General features: G+C 43.6%; 1 protein-coding gene across 1 annotated transcript in view; it reads right to left on the minus strand.

Moving 5' to 3' along the window:
• Positions 1-20442, minus strand: part of RYR3 (ryanodine receptor 3) — a 403627-nt gene that overhangs the window by 152508 nt on the left and 230677 nt on the right. The window contains exons 42-46 of the mRNA XM_011989131.1: positions 19797-20070; positions 18282-18396; positions 16140-16269; positions 14872-14975; positions 8912-9047 (exon numbers count right to left, since the gene is read on the minus strand). Coding sequence (XP_011844521.1) covers positions 8912-9047; positions 14872-14975; positions 16140-16269; positions 18282-18396; positions 19797-20070 — 759 coding nt within the window. The remainder of the gene's footprint in view (positions 1-8911; positions 9048-14871; positions 14976-16139; positions 16270-18281; positions 18397-19796; positions 20071-20442) is intronic.

Here is a 20442-nt window from a genome sequence, read left to right on the forward strand (position 1 = left end):
ATGATAGACTGCATTAAGAAAATGTGGCACATATACACCATGGAATAGCATGCAGCCATGAAAAAGGATGAGTTCATGTCCTTTGTAGGGACATGGATGCAGCTGGAAACCATCATTCTGAGCAAACTATCACAAGGACAGAAAACCAAACACCGCACATTCTTACTCATAGGTGGGAACTGAGCAATGAGAACACTTGGACACAGGATGGGAAACATCACACACCAGGGCCTGTTGTGGGGTAGGGGAGGGGATAGGGATAGCATTAGGAGAAATACCTAATGTAAACGACGAGTTGACGGGTGCAGCACATCAACATGGCACATGTATACATATGTAACAAACCTGCATGTTGTGCACATGTACCCTAGAACTTAAAGCATAATTTAAAAAAAAAAAAAAAAAAGAAGTGTGGACTTTGGGAGGTGATTAAGTTATAAGGATCTCTGCCCGCATGAGTGGGATTAGTACACTTATACAAGGGTTTAAAATTGAAGGGATATTCTCTTGCCCTTCGATTGATTCTGCCATGTGAGTACACAGTGTTCCTCCTCTCCAGAGGATGCAGCAACATGGTACTATCTTGGAAGCAGACAGCAGCCCTCCCAGACATCAATCCTACTGGTGCCTTGTTCTTGAACTTCCCAGTCTTCAGAGCTATGAGAAATAAATTTCTGTCTTTATAAATTATCCAGTCTCAGGTATTTCATTACTGCAGTATAAATGGACTAAGATACCTTATAGTTAGTACAAAGGTATAATATAGATGTTAAGAATCCAACTGCAACTAGCTATATCTCAAATGTACCTTATATTCTACCTTCTTATCACTCTAGCATGATATGTCTCCTGAGTACAACATTGCAATGTTGTTCCTATTTGTCTTAAACTGTTATTTAAATCTTTTGCCACTGGTTAACTTTTCAAGAGTTTGCTGAATCTTTTCAACTGTTTTATAAATTTGAGAACAAAACTATGTCTCACACATTTAGCCCTAACCATGCCTAGTCTAGTACCAACCACACTGAAGAATGGTTAACATGCCCTTTCTGACTCTAAAAACATGAACACAAGGGCAGAAATAAACCAGATGATTCTTAAGTGTCTACACCTCATACGCCCTTCAAAGCTAAGATGACACTTTGTACTCTCAACCCTAAAAGATGTATGTCTCCCAGCACAACAGTCTATCCATATGCTCTCCCTATAGGACTCTGTTAAACTACATCCATTTATTTCAAGATGTTATTCAACACTTGCCTTCTCCCTTACGCATCCCTTGACTAATTCTACCAGATTCCAACCAACACCATCATTTTGGCATGCCAACAGTCCCATGTGTCACTATGTAGGTAGGTGTGATTGATTATAAAGTTTTTAGTAATTATTCCACACATGTTTCTGATCACTGTACTTGGGTTTTCTCTGTTTCCTGCTTTGAGTTGCAGGAAGTGACTTCTGGGCAGGACTTCTAGAGCATCACGTTTCACAGCCCCTCATAGACTCTTCACATGTCACATGATGGATGCCCAAGTTATGCCCGCTGATAATAAATCTACCTAGGAAAGCAGATTCAGCAAAACTAGGAGACATTATGTTCCTTAAACTAAGTTTGTAGTCTGGGGAAGATATCGCTGTAACTCTCCAAGGACGCTAAGAAAACACAGAATAACTTTTCCCTTTTTCTTGTGGATAGGAAATCTTTTCCTTCTCAGAATCTACAATAGGAAAGGATTAATCACAGACACCCAAACACATCTGTGCTTAGCCTGGCTACAGTGTTTGCAACTGCCAGGAAAATAGAAGCTTATCAACTTCATTACTTCCAGAGTTAAACACAACCCAAGAATTTTCAACAGCTAATAAAAATAAAGAGAAGCGAATTATATGCCTTAAAACATTTTCTTAAAGACAAATATTTAAGAAGATTTACTACAAACATTAAGAAATAATAGTAAAATAATGTTAGAAAGAGTTTTCTAATTCCATTATTTTGATATACTAAAAGTTTTGATTTGGCTCAAAATTTTTTAAATTAGCACCAAACAGTGATTAAATAATATCACAACTTTTGACAAGTTCAAAGGAGAAAATGTTGTTTTTCCTTGTTCATTAGGGAGACAGGAAGATAACAGCGTACAACGGTTCATAAAGTTTGGCCTCTGGAGTCAAACTGCTTGATTCAATTTCTGGCTTTACTTTCTACTACCCATGAGACTGGGCAAGGTATTTAATCTAAGCTTCAGGGTCTTTATCTATAAGATGAAGATAATTGTATCCACCTGCTGTGGTCTGAATATTTGCGTCTCCCCACCCTCCAAAATTCATGTTGAAATCCTAACTGTCAAGGTGACAATATTAGGCAGTAGGGCCTTTGGTGGGTGATTAAGTCATAAGGGCAGAGCCCTCATGAATGGGATTTGTGCCATTATAAAAGAGGCCCCAGAAAGCTGCCTTGCCTCTTCCACCACGTGAGAACACAATGAGAAGGCACCATCTATGAACCAGAAACCTCACCAGACACTGAATCTGCCAGCACCTTGATCCTGGACTTCCCAGTTTTCAGAAGTGTAAGAAATAAATTTATGTTGTTTATAAGCTACCTTGTCTATGGTATTTTATTACGGCAGCCTGAACAGACTAAGATGCTTCCTTCCTTGGATTGTCATATGATTTATGTTAATATATGCAGAAGTGTTTTGAACAGTGCCTGGCACATGGTAAATGCTGTGTATTACCGGTAAATAAGTGTTAGCTGTTATGATCCTCACCACAATCTTCGCCACCCTCATCATCACTCACCGTCATTCACCACTCACCCTTACAACCCTGTATGACCATGCACCATCCAACCATCATATCCCATCATCACCATCATCATTACGCACTATCATCACCATGTCTACCTTCACTAACCACCACCCACCTCAATCACCCTACAACTCACTATAGCCACTGAGTGACTATCATATTCCACTATCACTAGCATCATCACCATTCATCACCCACTATCACAGCTCCCACTACCACTCACCATTACCCACCATGAACACCCCTGCCACCAACCATCGTCTACCACCACCCACCATGAATGCTCCCATCATCTTATATCACTTTGGTCTTTCATTGCTGAGCAGAGGTCACAAAAGTATCCAGAAAGTCCTTTTGAATCACCTTTTAGACATAAGGACTTATAAAGGGCTTTGAGATCCCAGAGAAATCTATTAGTTACAGTTTTCCCATTTCAAATGCCCTACCACTCTCATAAAGACCATGAACAACAACGATCATAACTACAAGTTTATAAGGTTTCTGGCACTGGGCTAATCTGAGTTTTCCAGGGATTATTTCATTTTATATGTAAAACAGAGATGATAATAATGTATTATCATCTCTGTTTTACATATAAAAAAGCACTGAGGTTAGGTATTTTGACTAACTTGCTTAAATTCACACAACTAGCAAATGATAGAGCCAAATTCGAACCCAGGATACTCCATTCTCTAGCCCAAACTCCTCCGTAACATTCTGTTGTGATTGAGCCACTATTCCTCCTCCTAAGTATTCAGAAATATTCTCATTTTTCTTTTTCATACTCTCCATTTTTTTTTCATGCCTTTGCCTGTGGCAACCTACTGTGAAGCATTTGAGCTACCGATGAACTGCAAATCTACTTCGTTCTAATCTGTTGATTGACGGATTTCTATCCTATAGATTCAATTAAGGGTATCTCTATATGGGTATTGTACACAGAAAAATCAATACAATGTGACCCAAGCCAAGCTGATTACCTTCCATCTCAAATCATTTTGCTTCTTCTGACATCTTTATTTCTTTCCCTCTACCCTCAAAAATCTCTAAGCTTCAATGTGACCTCTGTTCCTTTTCTCTTAACATACCTAGGCTCAGCCATCATCATCACCATTCAGTTCTTGATATAGTTTGTATATTTGTCCCTCCCCAAATCTCATGTTGAACTGTAATCCCCAATGCTGGAGGTGGGGCTTGGTGGGAGGTGTTTGAATCATGGGGGCAGATCCCTCACGGCTTGGTACTGTCTTCACGATAGTGAGTTCTTAAGAGATCTGGCCATTTAAAAGTGTGGCACCTCCCCCTTGCCTTACACCTGCTTTCACCATAGGATGTGCCTATTCCCCCTTCACCTTCTGCCATAATTGAAAGCTTCCAGAGGCTTCACCAGAAGCCAAGCACATGCTAGCACCATGCTTCCTGTAAAGCCTGCAGAACCACGAGCCAATTAAACTTCTTTTATTAATAAATCACCCAGTTTCAGGTTTTTTTCTTTTTTTATAGCAATGCAAGAATGGCGTCATACTGAAAATTTGTATCAAAGAGTGGGGTATTGCTATAAAGACACCTGAATATGTGGAAGCAGCTTCAGAACTGAGTAGGCAGCAGAGATTGAAAGCGTTCGAAGGGCTCAGAAGAAAATGACAGAAAGTTTGGAACTTCCTGAAGACCAGTTAAATGGTTGTGACCAAAATGCTGACAGTGAAGTCCAAGCTGCTGAGGTTTCAGATGGAAATCAAGAACTTATTTGGAATTGGAGCAAAGATCATGCATATTATGCATTAGCAAAGAACTTGGCTGCATTGTGTTCATGCCTTAGGGATTGGTGGAAGTTTGAACTTGACAGTGATGACCTAGGGTATCCTGGTGGAAGAAACTTCCAAGCAGCAAAGGGTTCAAGAAGTGGCATGGCTGCTTCTAACAATTTATGTTCAGATGTGAGAATGAAGAAATGACTTAAAGTTGGAAATTTATTTAAACAAGAGCAGAGTGTAAAAGTTTGGAAAATTTGCGCCTGGCCATGTGGCAGAGAAAGAAGAAGTTTTTTCAGAAGAGGAAATCAAGTGGGATGTAGAGCAATTACTTACTAGAGGTATGTGCATGACTAAAAAGGAGCCAAGCACTAGTATCCAAGACAATGAGGAAAAGGCCTCAAAGGCATTTCAGAGACCTTCACGGCAGCCCCGCCCATCATAGGCCCAGAGGCTTAGGAGGGAAGAATTAATTTGTGGGCCAGGCCCAGGGCAGCCTCATAACATTGCTCCCCATATATCCTGGCTGCTCCAACTCTGGCTGTGGCTCAAATGGGCCCAGCTATAGCTCGGGCTGCCACTTTGGAGAATGCAAGCCATAACTCTTGACAGCTTCCATGTAGTGTTAAGCCTGTAGGTATGCAAAATGTAACAGTGGAGAACACTTGTCAGCCTCCACCTAGATTTCAGAGGATGTATGGAAAAGCCTGGGTCCCCAGGCAGAATCCTGTTGCAGGGGTGGAGCCCCACAGAATACCTCTACTAGGGCAGTACCGAGGGGGAATATGGGGTTGGAGGCTCCATGCAGAGTCCTTCCTGGGGTACTCCTAGTGGAGCTGTGGGGAGGGGCTACCACTCTCCAGACCCCAGGATGGTGGATTCACTGGCATGCCTATAGTCCCAGCTACTTGGAAGGCTGAGATGTAGGATTGCTTGAACCTGGGAGGTCAAGGCTGCAGTGAGTTGAGATTGCACCACTGCACTCCAGTCTGGGTGACAAAGCAAGACCCTGTCTCAAAAAAAAAAAAAAAAAAAAAAAAAGGTCTGGCACCTCCAGCCTCTCCACTCTCTCTCTCTTCTTCCTGCTTTCACCATGTGACATGCCTGTTCCATCTTTGCCTTCTGCCATGATCAGAAGCTCCCTGAGTCTTCACCAGAAGTTTAGTAGATACCAGCACCATGCTTCCTATAAAGCCTGCAGAACTGTGAGCCAATTAAACCTCTTTTCTTAATAAATTATCAAGTCTCAGGTATTTATTTATAGCAATGCAAGAATGGCCTAATACAGTCCTATGAATTCTACCTCTGTAATTTCATTGAAATATATCTGTTCCAGTCCCTTTTACCAACACCCTAATAATTTATAAACTCATTATTCTAACCTGAGCATAGAACCCATGAGTTGGTATCAACCCATCAGTCTCTCTTTTGTTAAAAAGTTTTGCAGTTCTCTACACACGGAATAAATACTAAATTTTCAACTTGGCATTTAGGTTTTCCCCATTATAACCACTTACCTTTTAAACCTCATGTCTTACCACTGCCATCCACACAGCTACCCTCCAGACTGACAGATCATTAGGTATCTTAGTCTGTTTTGTGCGGCTATAGCAGAATATCAAAGACTAGGTAATTTATAAAATACAGAGGTTTATTTGGCTCATGGTTCCGGAGGCTGGGAAGTCCAAGATCAAGGGGGTGCACCTGTTAAGGGCCTTCTTGCTGCATCATAACACAGCAGAAGGCATCGCATGGCAAGAGAGTGTGCACAAGAAAGCAAGATATTGAACTTGTGGCCTCAAGCCATTTTATAATGGGCATTGATCCATTCATGAGGTGTTAGGTCCTCATGACCTAACACCTCCAATTAGGCCCCATCTCCCAACTCGCGGGATTGTTTCTAAAACATGCTTTTTAGGGGATACATTTAAACAATAGCACTAGGTTTCCTGAGCACAGTATGCTTTAGCCTTTGAGCCACTGTACATGCTGCTCCTCAACTGAATCTAAGTATTTGGAAACTCGACCTTTCAAAGCTTATCTCTAACATCACCTCCTCCATTAGGACTTTTCTGATCTCCTCAATAAGTTTACCCTCTTGAACCCCTTCAGTGCTCTCTCCCTGCCTTACTCCACTTACTTTTATTGTAGTAATCTCTGTCCATGTCTACTCCCCTTAAAAGACTGAAAATTCTTTGAAAGGAGAAGCTGACATCCTTTGCCAAAACTAGACATGGCTATTGTTAGATATGAGTTCTAAATTTCTTTTCAAATAATTAATATGTCCGTATGTTCAATACTTTTCCTTCTACTTTTAAACTTCCTCGTAAAGCAACCTTTTTCTATTACCTACTCCACCCTGAATCATTCTGATCACCTGCTCCACCCTAACTCATACCTGCTACCTGCTCTGTCCTGACTCCCACCAAAGCACTCACCCTGTCATTCTATTTAAATTAGCCAGTGGGAATTAGTTTAGCCTGTGTGGTCTAACCCTAGCCAACAGGGGAATGACACAGCAGCAGGCGCCATGTGCATCAGGAATATGAACCCCTTGCCCTCCCTTGTCCAAATGTGCGCTCACCATTGCTCCATCTGTAAGGGCGTACCCTTCTATAGAAGTACCTTGCCTTGCTGAGAATTAAAAAGAAAATTTTATATTCAAGTGCTATCTCTTTTGCAGCACTGAAACTTTACATATATAACATTATTACAGAGACAAAATAAACATTAAACTAAAACCCACAAACGTTTCTATTGATGGGTCAGTTTGCCAGAGTTTGTTGCATTATAAAATTGTAGTGCAAAAAATATATTGAAAAGATATAAAATAATCTGAAAACAAAAGGAGTGGACCAAACATTTCGGTCTGGAGTTTAGTTCAACATCGGTGTACCTAACCCACAAAAGCAAGTGTTAGAATTTAGGCAGTCTGGATAGGACAAGAGCCAGTGGATTCCTTTACCTCCACAATCCAGGTAGATGGTCTCATAAAATGACTCAAAAAGCTCTTGATCTTGACTGTGAAGGTGACCAAGATGAATAAATTGGTCCTGCCTTGATCGGATTTGTCTGCAAACAATCTATTTATGTAATTCGGTGAGCTGTATAAATTATTAATATCCAGTTCATACACCCACAAATTTGCTTTACTCCTACATTAACTCTGCATTAATTCTGGACATGTGATAATTTGGATACAAAGTGAACCAGGCTATTAGAAGTTACTCTAAAACTGCCCCTGAGAGAAGAAAATGGAGGTTAACAAAGCTGGTGATAAACACAGAAGGATGCAGTGATGAATACATAGAGAGAAGCAGAGAGAGTTGGTTAGGAAGTTGGCTGGGTGGGTCCCGGGGGAATAAAACACAACCACCTCAAGGCCTGAAATCTAACCAGGACAAGGAGAAGAGAAAACATTTAAATATTAACACTATAGCATAGTATGGTGAAGAAAAGTAAGCAGGTGAAATGGGAGGGTAGAGAGACAATAAGAAAAGCACATGGGAATATAACGATCACATTATGTCAACATATTTTGAGACAAATTCTTATACTTAGAATAATTGGCATGATTGTGTGTTAGCTGCAATCTCTCTTTGAGATCACCTAACCTGCTTAGTGCAATTTGTTAGCCCGGAACCCCAAACTGAGAAATGACACAGGGACTATAACTATAATGTCAATACAAGTGAATTAGTATTATAACAAAAATTCTTAGGAGACAAGGCTCATTTTCAAGAAAGTACCCCACTTATTTTACAGAATATTCAGCATATCATTCCAGTGCAACTAAAGAATTCTGGTAGTGTTGGAATTCACTATAAATGGGAGGTAGATTGTATTATGAAGAATAATATTTAGGGTTGCTATAGCAATTCTTTTCTCCTGGGAGTTTACTGATCTTTTACGGCTACTCAGTTATACTTGATTTTATTCATCCATCCATCCATCCATCCATCCATCCATCCATCCATCCATCCATCCATCCATCCATCCATCCATCCATCGAACAGTCCAGGGATCTAGATGCACATATGCATTTAGCTCTGTGAAACAGGTGAGGTATCAACTATGATATTCATAAGGCCCCCTTTTACAGTGCAGAGAGATGACACGTCCAACCTCAGGCAGTGAGTTTCTTGCTGAATCTGGGACTAATGCTCAGTGCTCTGTTCACTGGACTGTACTCTTTATCCTTATCTGGCCTGATTCTCTGAGATTTCTCTTGCCAGCCACCAAACCCCTATTTTTGGATCAGAAGCAATGGAAAGGGTATCCTTTTCCTTGTACGTATCCATGATCATGCTATTCTGGGTATAAAAGGTATGGAAAACTGTGGCACTCACTGTTCACGAAGACGGCAAACCTCAGGAAGGACAGGTAGCGTTCCCCTTCGATGGGGTTCCAGCCGACGTCAGGGTATCCTTTGGCCAGAAGCATGGGGCAGCTCTGTAGGCCACAGCCTGCCAAGTAGGTCACCACCTGCCAGAAATAGTACAAAAGTGTTCTCTCATACGCATTAGGATGGCTATTAAAAAACACACCTCAAAAAATAACAAGTGATGGTTGAGGATGTGGAGAAGCTGGAACTCTTGTGTACTTCTGGTGAGAATGTAAAATGGTACAGCCACTGTGGAAAACAGTACTAGAGATCCTCAGAAAATTAAAATCAGAATTAATATATGATCCAGCAATTCCACTTCTGGGTATATACCCCCAAATAATTGAAAGTTAAAATATGGAAGCAGCCCACGTGGCCATTGAAGGATGAATGAATGAATAAGCAAAATGTGATATATACGTACAATGGGATATTCAGCCTTAAACAGGAACAGAATTTTGATATATGCTACAATGTGATGAACATTGAGGACACACGCTAAGTGAAATAAGCCAGTCACAAAATGACCAATACTGTATCATTCCATTCTTATGAGGTAATTCGAGTAGTAAAACCCATAAAGACAAAGTAGAATGGCGGTTGCCAGGGACTTGGGGGAGGGAAGGGAAGAATGGAAAGTTATTGTGAAATGGGTCTAGAATTTCAGTTTTACAAGATGGAAAGAGTTATGGAGATAGATGGTGGTGACAGTTCAAAAGTACTGAATACTACATATACAGTTAAAAAATTTCAAGATCGTAAAATATATATTTTGTATATTTTAACAAAATAAAATTTAAAAATAAATCTTACACATATATAAGAAACAAAAAAAGAACTGCTCAATTTTTTTTTTTTTTTAACTAGATAGCTATGAGGCCTGTGAAATTCTAAGAACTGAAAGGCTTCCATTTCCCTAGAGGCTAGAAAGAGCCTCCAATTCATTTTTTGTTTCCAAGTAATTAACAAGATTGATTATCGTTGTTATGTAGGAACACACCATGTACTATCAGTGCCTGGTTTTTCCAGTTCTGGCGAGAGGGAGCTGTCATTTAAAAATCAGCCTAGATAGCATACATCTGGGGAGATAACAGTGCAGAAAAAGAAGGGCCACTGGGGGCCGCCCATGTTCATTTGGCCATGGTATTGCAAGGCCACAAGATTCAGTCACTGACTGACCCAGAGTGGGCCCCTGAGCAATCAGGGGAGTCTACTCTCGTTCTGCATCCACAACAGCTGTCCAAGGTCAAAAGCCAAGATGTTAAGGTTGGGATGGCCAGAAAAAGAGATCCTCATCCATTAAGGACTGGGATTGGTGGTGGTCTCTTTGCTTCCAGGTTACTAGACACTCATCATGAGATCTCTGTGCTAGGATCTTATAGACAATTTTAGATTCTGCTCTACTTTTCAGCAGCTATCAGGCAAAAAGCCTGGCAAATACACCTTGTTTAAAAAACGCAGTTGCTATTCTAATTTCACCTTTCATATTTTATGTATACACAGAGAAGAGGAGAATCCACAGTGCTCCAAAATCCTCAAAGTCAGGGATGGTGTTTTTAAGAATTTTTTTAACCACTGGGGCCTAGCACATAGTAGCTGTTCAATAAACGTTTGTTCAATGAATCAGCTATTTACTGACATCAAATATTCTATTTTGCAAGTATAATAAAAATAAGGCAAAACTCAACAAGAATCTGTCACCACACTTTTTCCTTCTTAAACCAGTAAAGATAATATTCTGTTTAGAGTTCAGATTTGATTTTGTCTTTAAAATGTCAGGGAAGCATCAATAAGGGCCAGAATTGGGCAGAGTTTTCAAGATTGCAGGTGCAGGTATTTCATAGGTTGCTATAATTGCCCGGGAGAGAGAGAGAGAGAGAGAGAGAGAGAGTGTGTGTGTGTGTGTGTGTGTGTTTGCATGTGTATGTATGTGTATGTGTTGGGGTGGGGCTACTGTTCAATCCTGAATGATCTAATTTCTGCCGTGATCAATAGAAGGGAGAAATCCCAGCATAGCAGTCCTTTGCTGTTCTTTCCTGTGAACCAAACTTGGGTAATTTCCTGACACTGGGCTGAATAAAGTCTATGGCAGTGTGCTAAGCCACCCCAATTACTTGAAAATGGTGTGGCAAACCTCATCCCTTTTACAGATTTCCTCAAGTGCCCATTTCTCCCCTCTCCCAGCTTGCTAGCCTGCATTCATCACATCTGACTTCTTCCAACGGAGGCTCCATGTCTTTGCTGAGCAACACTGTTTCAAAAGATGAACTGGGGCTGAGAACAGAATAGGGAGTTCAAAACCTTGTGGTATTGCCTTGTCAAAGAGGACGCATTCCGCTGCTTTCACACAAGCATGGGTTATCATCACACCACCTGAAACACTGAGCTATTTACTGTCATCTAAATGTATGAATAATAGAGTTTGGCTGAGGTCTCTCCCACTAGAACCAGAGCCCATGAATAGACACAGCATTGATGGAAGCTCTCATGCAAGGCACTGACAGTGGCATGGTGCTTGAGTCTCGGTGTGCATATGTAGGAGGTAGATGGTATCCTTCACAACACAGGCCTACAGGGCCTAACATTTCCCTCTGGTCTGGTCATTTTCACTTACTCCTTTTGCAGCTGGGAGGGCTTATTAAAGTTAACCCTAACTTATATTGACTGGGACTTATTTTAACAGACTTTTTTTTTTCTTTTTTGAGATGGAGTCTCGCTCTGTCACCCAGGCTCCCAGGCTGGAGTGCAGTGGCACGATCACAGCTCACTGTAACCTCTGCCTCCCGGGTTCAAACAATTCTCCTGCCTCAGCCTCCTGAGTAGCTGGGACTACAGGCACCCACCACCACTCCTGGCTAATTTTTGCTTTTTAATAGAGATGGGGTTTCGCCATGTTGGACAGACTGGTCTTGAACTCCTGACCTCAAATGATTCATCTGCCTTGGCCTCCTGAAATGCTGGGATTACAGGCATGAGCCACCGCATCTACCCTCTTTTAAAAGAATATTAAAAAGCAAGGTTCTTCTATTATGTAATGGGGTTGTTTGATAAATATCATATTTGATAAGGTCAGTAAATAGATTCTTTCCTTGATTCCTGCCTTTAACTTAATGATTTATAAGGGACTCATCATTTCCTTATAATGATTTATAAGGAAAATAATGATTTATAAGTCCACTGGAAATATTTACTGAATCTGACAAAATAATAAAAATACCTACACTTAAATTTATTTGCCACCTCAAAATATTATTCTAAAAATGTCTCTTTGATATTTCAAAATACTTTAAAGAACAAAACAAAGTGATCAACTCAGAGACAAACCCCTCTGTCACGGGCTAAATGGTCTCCCCCAAATGTCACATGTGGAAGCCCTAACCTCCAGTATCCCAGAATGCTGCTGTGGAGACAGGAGCTGTAAAGAAGGGACCAAGTTAAACTGAGTTGTTGGGGTCATGTCCTTAAAGAGGAGGAAATCTGGTCACAGAGAGAGATACCAAGGATACGTGCACACAAAGAAAAGACCACGTGAGGACACGGCAAAACAGTGGCCATCTGCAAGCCGGGAAGTGAAGCCTCAGAAGAAACCAAATCTGCCCACACCTCGATCTTGGACTTTGAGCTTCCAGAACTGTGAGAAAATAAATTTCCGATGTTTACGTCACCCAACCTGTGGTACTTTGTTCTGGCAGCCCCAGCAAAGTAATATCCTCTCTTACTACAACAGAAGTTCCTTCCATTAGAAATATGCTGCATAAACACGGGCGTTTTGTCTGTCTGGTTCATGATAGGCCCTCGGTAATTATCAGTTGAATGCATTTGAAATGGAATTTACTAACTCAAAAATGTCAATGAATTATTGGTGGGTAATTATCATCTCATCTTAATAGATCAGACATGGTTTTGCAGCTTGGCCAATGATTCTCTGCCAAGGCCTGAAACAGCAGAATCTTCGTGAGCGGTAAATCTATGTGGTCTGTGCGGCTGCCTCAGCCAGAGGAAGGCCATCGGCTGCCATAATCGTTTCAGCAAGACATCCCCTCTCTCTCGTTCCTCACCCTGTCTTCTTTGAGCCAACTCACCTTCACTACGTGACAGGAAGAAAAAAATACGTATTTACTCCTCAGAGTTTCCTCTCAGCTTCTCAGACACTACATTTTCCGGGTTTTCTCATCCTCTTGGCTGCTCCTCCTCATGTTTTTTGTTGGTGCCTTTTCCTCGGTGACTCCCTTAAATATGCTGGTGGTCCTCAGGGCTCTGGCCTAGCTATGCTTCTCTTCTTGCTCCAGACCAGCCGCCGGAGTCACCTCACGTACCCCCAGAGCTTCAGCCGCCCTCTGTGCACTCCCTCTGCAGCTCAGAGAGCTCTCCTGAGATTTGCTGCCACGCAGTCAACTCCCTACTTGGCACTGCCATTTGGGAGCCTCGGGCTTCTTAAATTTGACAGAACCCAGACTCATGGCCGGCCTCCTCAGATCTGCTCTACCTCCTGCACTCCTTAGAGGCAAACACGGGCTGAACTGATATCGAATTCATGGCTGCCATTTGTCCTCTGCCAGATAGGTCCCCTGGCTTCAAACACTTGTCACACCCACTGCATCAATATTAATTGAAGCCAGCACAGTCTTGGGCTTTGATTACCGCATAAACTCTCCGCCTTGCCTCAGGACTGATTTCTGTTCCAATCAGTTCTTCTTACTGAAACTGGGGTGTTTTCTAACATACGAATCGTACCGTGTTGCCCCTTTGCCTAACACGCTCCAGTGGTTTCCACCACTCTTGGCTCTACGGTGACCTCCTGTAACAAAATGGGTAGGAGCACAGCCTCCGGAGCCCAACGCTCTCGATGCCTGGCTGTGCCACTGACTATCCGCACGACGCTGAGGATGCCACCCAATCTCTTTATGCCTCCACTTCCTTGCCCGTAACTGGCAGGCAATCATGAAAGGGCTTGATCTGAGGATCACGTGAGTTCATCTGCGGGAAGCTTTCAGAATCAAGCCTGGCAGAGCGTATGGGCGTGAATTTCTCTTACTAATAGAAATGGTAGCTTAAAGTTCAATTCCCCACTGCTTCTGCCTCATTCTTACCACATCCCCCAGGCACTCTGTGCTTCAGTCATACCCAGTCTCCTACTCCCCAGCACGCCATGCTGGGATCACCCAACAACGTGGCTGATCAGCTTCTACTCATCCCTCGGGTCACCACTGTTTCTAAGTGACCTTCCTAATCCACTAGGCAGGCTCAGGTGCCCTTTTCCGCATGCTCCCAAACCCCCTACACAACAAGGACCTTTGACTTGTCTGTGACTTGCCCATGACCCTCCCCTCTACACCGCCTCCCAACCCCCCACTCCCAGGTTGCTCTTTCCCACACTCAGAAAGTCGCACTGTGAGTCCTGCCAGCCCTCCGGTCAAGGACATCACTGAAAGAAAGGGATGGGGAAAAGATGTAGTGAGGCGGCCCCAACCATCGCCACCACCAGGAGCTTCATTCACCCTCCCAGCGGAGGGCAGCTCAGTTTGTCTCATTTGCACATGGAAACGACTCTGATTATACAGTATTCTGCCACGTCTCTTCCTTCCATAGGTAAATTTATAAATTTATAAATTACACAGAACTTTACTAGGAACCGCAGGCATCTGGTGATGTTCCATGTAGACCAATGAGGCTGGGCTTCCACATACGAACAGCAGTGCCCACATATCCATGTCTCTGAACTGGGCTACCTGTGCTCACAGGAGATCCCTTGGTCATACTCGTTGTGCTGCTACCGGTTACTCACATTCTTCCACGCTTTCCCTATAAGCCCACCAAGATGAGGACACAGTGACAGAGGCTCCGTCCGTGATCTGTTTATTCTTAGCTCAGCTGCACTACAGGCGGAAGAGAGCAGCACCACACTGCCTCCCCAAGGCCAGTTACCTTCTCCAGGTCTGGTTCCTCCAAGCCCAGCGCTAACTCGTTGTTGTCCATCACAGAGGACGCTGCCACATCCAGCGGGGTGGATCCCCTCATCGACGGGGAGGCTGAGGGAGGACGGGAGAATTAGCAAGAAAGGGACAGAGGAAGACACTTGGCACCGAGCTGAGACTGCAGTGCCCATAAACGGACAGGAGAGGGCAGCAAACACATTGAAACCTGGTTTACACGCCCGTTCTCCAACGGGACGCTGCACTGGAGTTAAGAACAGCTCTATTAGCTAACCTTCCTCCCCACATTCATTACCATGAATACGAGTTAATAGAAAATCGGTTCACACTACCAGCCCGGACCATGTATTTCCAAGTGCTTTTCTAACACAAAACTTCTTGAGGCCCCCATATCAGATGCCACTTGACCAACAAAGCCCAGTGGAACTTGGGTATTTCTGGGGCTACCACCTGGAGTTTAAAAATAGCATCAAACAGCATTAGCTCATAGAGTTTCACCAGGTCACCAATGTTGTTTTTGACTTGTTTGTTTGGTTCTCAGGCTAGAATTAAGAAAAACTTCAGGTGGCATTTTACAAAAAGGTTAGTAACCTGAGGTTGCATTTGAGAAATAAAAACCCCTGAAACTTCAGTTTTCAAGTGGAAGTATTTGTGTATGCCACAAATTCATTTCGTTTATATCCAGAACAATGAGTAAGACATATGCACTGACTTGTTTTTCTAGTGGTGGTGGTGGATTTACACTGTTTATCCACAATTGCTGTCAGCCAGTCTGCCTCCCGGCTAAGGAAAGCATTTGCTGGGAGGCTGATGGACAGGTATGCAGCCTGCAGCCAGCCTGCCAAGACGAGATCGGATCCATGACCTTGGTCTCATCAGCACTGCTCCCTGGTCAGTTGAGTGGGCTGGGAAGAGCTGTGCCCCCAGACTACATCTGCAATCCCAGGGGCATTTTGTAAACCACGGGGCACTGGTCCCAAGAGAGATGAGGTAAAACTGTATGACTATGCCAACACTAATCTGTCACCAATGTTGGCTGGTAGCAACATCTCTACTTATGTTGGAGAACGTCGTTGTGGTATCGTTACTTCAGTTGTTGTGGCATCGTTATTTCAGTTGTTTTAAATCAGGCAGGGTCTTTTCTAGTATTTACAAATATCACAGCATGCATGTGACTTCTTTCCCTGTATTTCCTAAGTGGTCAAAGGCAGAGTATAACCTTCGAGTTTGGATGTGGAAATTACAAGAAGACTTACGCACCTAGGCCAACGCTGCTATTCTCCAGAAGATAACTCAGATGCTCAAACATGGCCTTCTGATTTTGCCGGCTAATTCGACAGAAATAGCAAAGGAAACGGCAGCAGCTAGCAACCATCTTTGGAAATGCAATCTGTAGGGAGAAGTAGAAAGTGTCAGAGAAAAGAATCTATCATGAAGCCTTTCTGAAAACTCTGACCTCAGAGTCTTAAATGGGTAAAGCATCCTAAGCTGTGAACACCTGGAAAAATGAACTTTCTCCTTCCTTTTTTTTCCCCAAGACTGATTCATAGGAGAGACAGAGAGTGGACACCCAAGAAGAGGCTCCCAAAAATACTGAATGATAGTTATAGTTCCTGAAATATCTTTCCTCCAAGAGAAACAGATGTCAAACAAGAATCCGTCATCCTCGGAAGTCACATGAAATTGCATGACCTTTTTCTACCAGGCTATTGTTGTTTCCAAGTAGGAAGGGAGTGGACAGAATTCAGAGAGAAAGAGAGGAGAGAGAGAGACGAGAGAAACAAAGGAGAGAGACAAAGGAGAGAGAGAGAGGGGAGAGAGAGAACAGAGAGAGAGAGAGGAGAGAGAGAAAAGAGAGGAGAGAGAGGAGAGAGAGAGAGGAGACAGAGAAGAGAGAGAGACGGAGAGAGAGAGAGGAGAGACAGAGGAGAGAGAGACAGAGGAGAGAGAGGAGAGAGAGACAGGAGAGATAGAGAGACAGGAGAGAGAGAGAGAGACAGGAGAGAGAGGAGAGAGAGAGGAGAGAGAGAGGACAGAGACAGAGGAGAGACAAAGGAGAGAGAGGAGAGAAGAGAGAGAGAGAGAGAGAAGAGAGAGGAGAGAGAGAGAGAGGAGAGAGAGACAAAGGAGAGAGAGAGAGGAGAGAAACAGAGAGAGGAGAGAGACAGACAGACAGACAGACACAGGTGATCGTAGACACACAAGACCCACCAGTATATCAAAACCCAAGCGCCCTGGGTCAAGGCTGGCCTCTACCGTTGTGCAAGTCTGAAAGGCATCGCTCTCTGAGTCTTCCCTGACTACTTCTGTCATTGATAATTGCTCTTCTATGGGATTCCATAGCACTTGCCATTTGATTCATGCAGTCTAGCATAAAGATGCCATCTTACATTCCTGTTGACTGTACTTGGCCTTTCTGCTTAACAAAGTAACCAGTATCTCTAGGTTGGGCCAAATCTTATTTTTGATCCTACAATGCTCAATAAATGGTGGCAGTGTTAACCTTGCTCAGGATCCTAAGACGACCTTGATTTTCTCCTTTAATGTTCCAGAGGATGCTCTAAGAAATAAGATTCAGAAACATAATCTATCTGCTCGCTAAGGCATCCAGACACGTGCTCAGGGATCTTCTGGAGAGATTTCCCTTTCCCAAGAAATCCGAAGAAAGCCCATGAGGAACATGACCCTGGCTTCTGTTCCTTCTACACACCCACCCTCTCCCCAGCAGCGCTGATGAAACTGCACCGGAAATCACCCTTCCTAGGACCCTGGCATTCTAGAATTTCCAACATTTGAAGCCATACCCTATCTACTGCCTGCGGAAGCAGTTTAACTGTGAGGAGGACCCCAGCCCGGCTGGGATAAATGTCCAGTTGTGTCCTATCCCCACTCCTCTCCCTTTACCAACAGGAGATCCTCCTGATGCAGCCTCCTTATGGGGGAGCTGGCAAGGAAACCTGGCTTCTTCAGGAGCCCGGTTGACGGAGGAAACACAAACACTTCTGGGGAGACACTGCCAGGATCACTACTGAGATCTTGTTCTCCTTTAGCACAGCCTTCTCCTGACTCAGCACAAGGCACACCAGACTCCTAAGTGGCAGTCAGAGTTACTCCATCTTGGAAAGCGCAGGGTTGCAGAACACGGGAAGTAAACTTAGCAACTGAAGAGCCCAGTGGGATTAATGAAGAGAGTCTCCAAGCTTCAAGAGCTCTTACACAATGGGATTCCATCCAGCAGCATTATCCCATCGCTTGGCTCCTTCTTGGCACTGTGCATGTCCCTCCCTCTCCCTGGAAGAGAAACTGAGGCAACGGACACCAGCCATGTGGCTCTGAACAAGTCACCTCATGTGCTCCTGCCTCACGGGACAAGTTCTGGCTAGGTTCTCCTTTTAGCATTACCTGAGATTTCTCTGTACTCAACACGTTCACCATCACCTCCATCACCGTCTCGTGCATGCCCAGGACTCTCATGAGGTTGGGATGCTGGTAAAACACCTTGTTGTTCATTATTTCTCTAGGGTAAGGATCAAAGACAGTCTTCAGCACCTGTTTATTTATAGGCTACGAAAATTCAGGGATGAGCACACACACACACACACGAGGGCGTGAAGTAATATGAAAGTGACAGGCTGAAACAAATAATAAGAAGGCGCTAGGTCAGGTGGAATATATGTGCAGGGCCATTCTAGCTGACGGAAATATTCTGTGTGCCTCTACTTCTAAGTACTTGCTCTTTCTCTTTGAAACATTTCTTTCTAATGACCTATTAAACATCCCTGGTTTTTCTTTTCTTGTAATAATTTTAGATACCAATGAAGCTTTTGGACAATAGGCTTTAAAAACTCACAACATTAACATGTAAGAACAATTATATCTTTAAGTCATCCCATATACACTCACGGAGTACAGCTGCAGGCAAGTGAAAATACAGCAAGAGCCTGGTAATTTGCTGTGTACTCCCCTGCTGGGGGGTTCCTTTCTGGCTGGCCCATTCCCCTTCTCTTGAGGGTTACAGGAACCACCACCTGCAACTGCCAGTTTTTCCTCCTGCGATGTCTACTGCGAAGGCTGGGGGAGATAATAATTCTCTAACTGTATTCTATTCCCATAAAAGTCTCTTCGTTTACATAAGATCTCTCTTTGGAAATGAGTTTGACAAATGCATGCATTTCCCCGCCACGGATCCTGAACGTCCCTTTCCTGCACCTTGGTGATGCTCCTTTGGTTTGCTGGCTCAAGGGCGGTAGGATGAAAAGTTAGGTAGGAGGATGTCTGTTGGTCTGGTTCTTGATTCTAATAAAGTAAAACTGTAGGCTGGTTAGTGAATCTTTTTGGACCTTGGTATTCTCAACTGCAAAATAGAAGTGCTACAGTATATAATTAAAGGAAATCCTTTTGACGTCTAAAATGCAATGAATTTGTTTGACTTCATGGCTTCTAAGGGAGAGCCATGAGCTACCGTTAAGGGGAAAGTTATCTCAATGAACTAACAAAAATCACTCTAGGCTAGTGCTGAGAAAAGGGAGAGATGAGGTGGCAGTTTTTCAGAGGGAAGTTTCAGAAGCTAGAAAGCTTCTGAAACTCAAGCACTCAGATAATTTCTGTCTTGGGTTGAACACACTGTCTCTTCCTCCAAATGTTTCCATGGGCTCCCTGGGGCTATTTTCAAAAGATTCAAACCCAGTAACTGCTTTTCTCCAAGACTCCTCCACACTTCTGTCAGCAATGCCTTTCGCTGCGAGTGGTCGGGTCTCTTAGGCTACAAAGGCTACGACCGCAGGAGGAGTGAGACTGGAATCACGTCACACAAAGATTTAATATGATTTGATTCCACTACATCCATATATCAAGGTAAGTCAGTTTTCCCACTGAAAGCTCTCTAGAGAGAACGGCACGGAACTGTGAGCCACCTACCCCAGCCCGTTGATCATGAGCAACTCCTCTTCCTTGCCCATCCTGACACTGAGGAGGGAGCGGATCTGGCCCAGGGCAGCCAGCAGGTTGATGGTGTCGCTTACAGAGGCATGGCTGATGGTGTAGGTCTTCCGCAGCGCCTGCAGCAGCTCCCCGATGCTGTCATACTGCCTCCGGAGGAGGTTGAACATCATTCGGACCAGCTCTGCATCCTGGATCTGGTCCTCCTGGGCCCAGCAGATCATTGTCTGTGAGATGAGCTCCTTCAATGTGGCTGGAAGGACAACAGGAGGGACCAGGACTGTGGCTGTCATGGCTCAGGGAGAGCTGGGTGTTTCAGCCACTTCATGCAAATAGAAGACACATCGCTGGATGAGGTTACAAAATTCTTATTACAGGCAATGTGCAGTGGCTCATGCCTATAATCCTAGCAATTTGGGAGGCTGAGGCTGAAGGACTGCTTGAGCCTATGAGTTTGAGACCAGCCTGGGCAACAAAGGGAGACCCTGTTGCTTTAAAAAAAAAAAAAAAAAAAAAAAAAAAAATGTGGTTGCACACGCCTGTAGTCAGCTGCTTGGGAGGCTGAGGTGGGAGGACTGCTCGAGCCTTGGAGGTTGAGGGTGCAGTAAGCCATGACTGCATCACT

Source organism: Mandrillus leucophaeus, unplaced genomic scaffold, assembly GCF_000951045.1.
Source record: "Mandrillus leucophaeus isolate KB7577 unplaced genomic scaffold, Mleu.le_1.0 Scaffold347, whole genome shotgun sequence".
NCBI classification, from domain to species: domain Eukaryota; kingdom Metazoa; phylum Chordata; class Mammalia; order Primates; family Cercopithecidae; genus Mandrillus; species Mandrillus leucophaeus.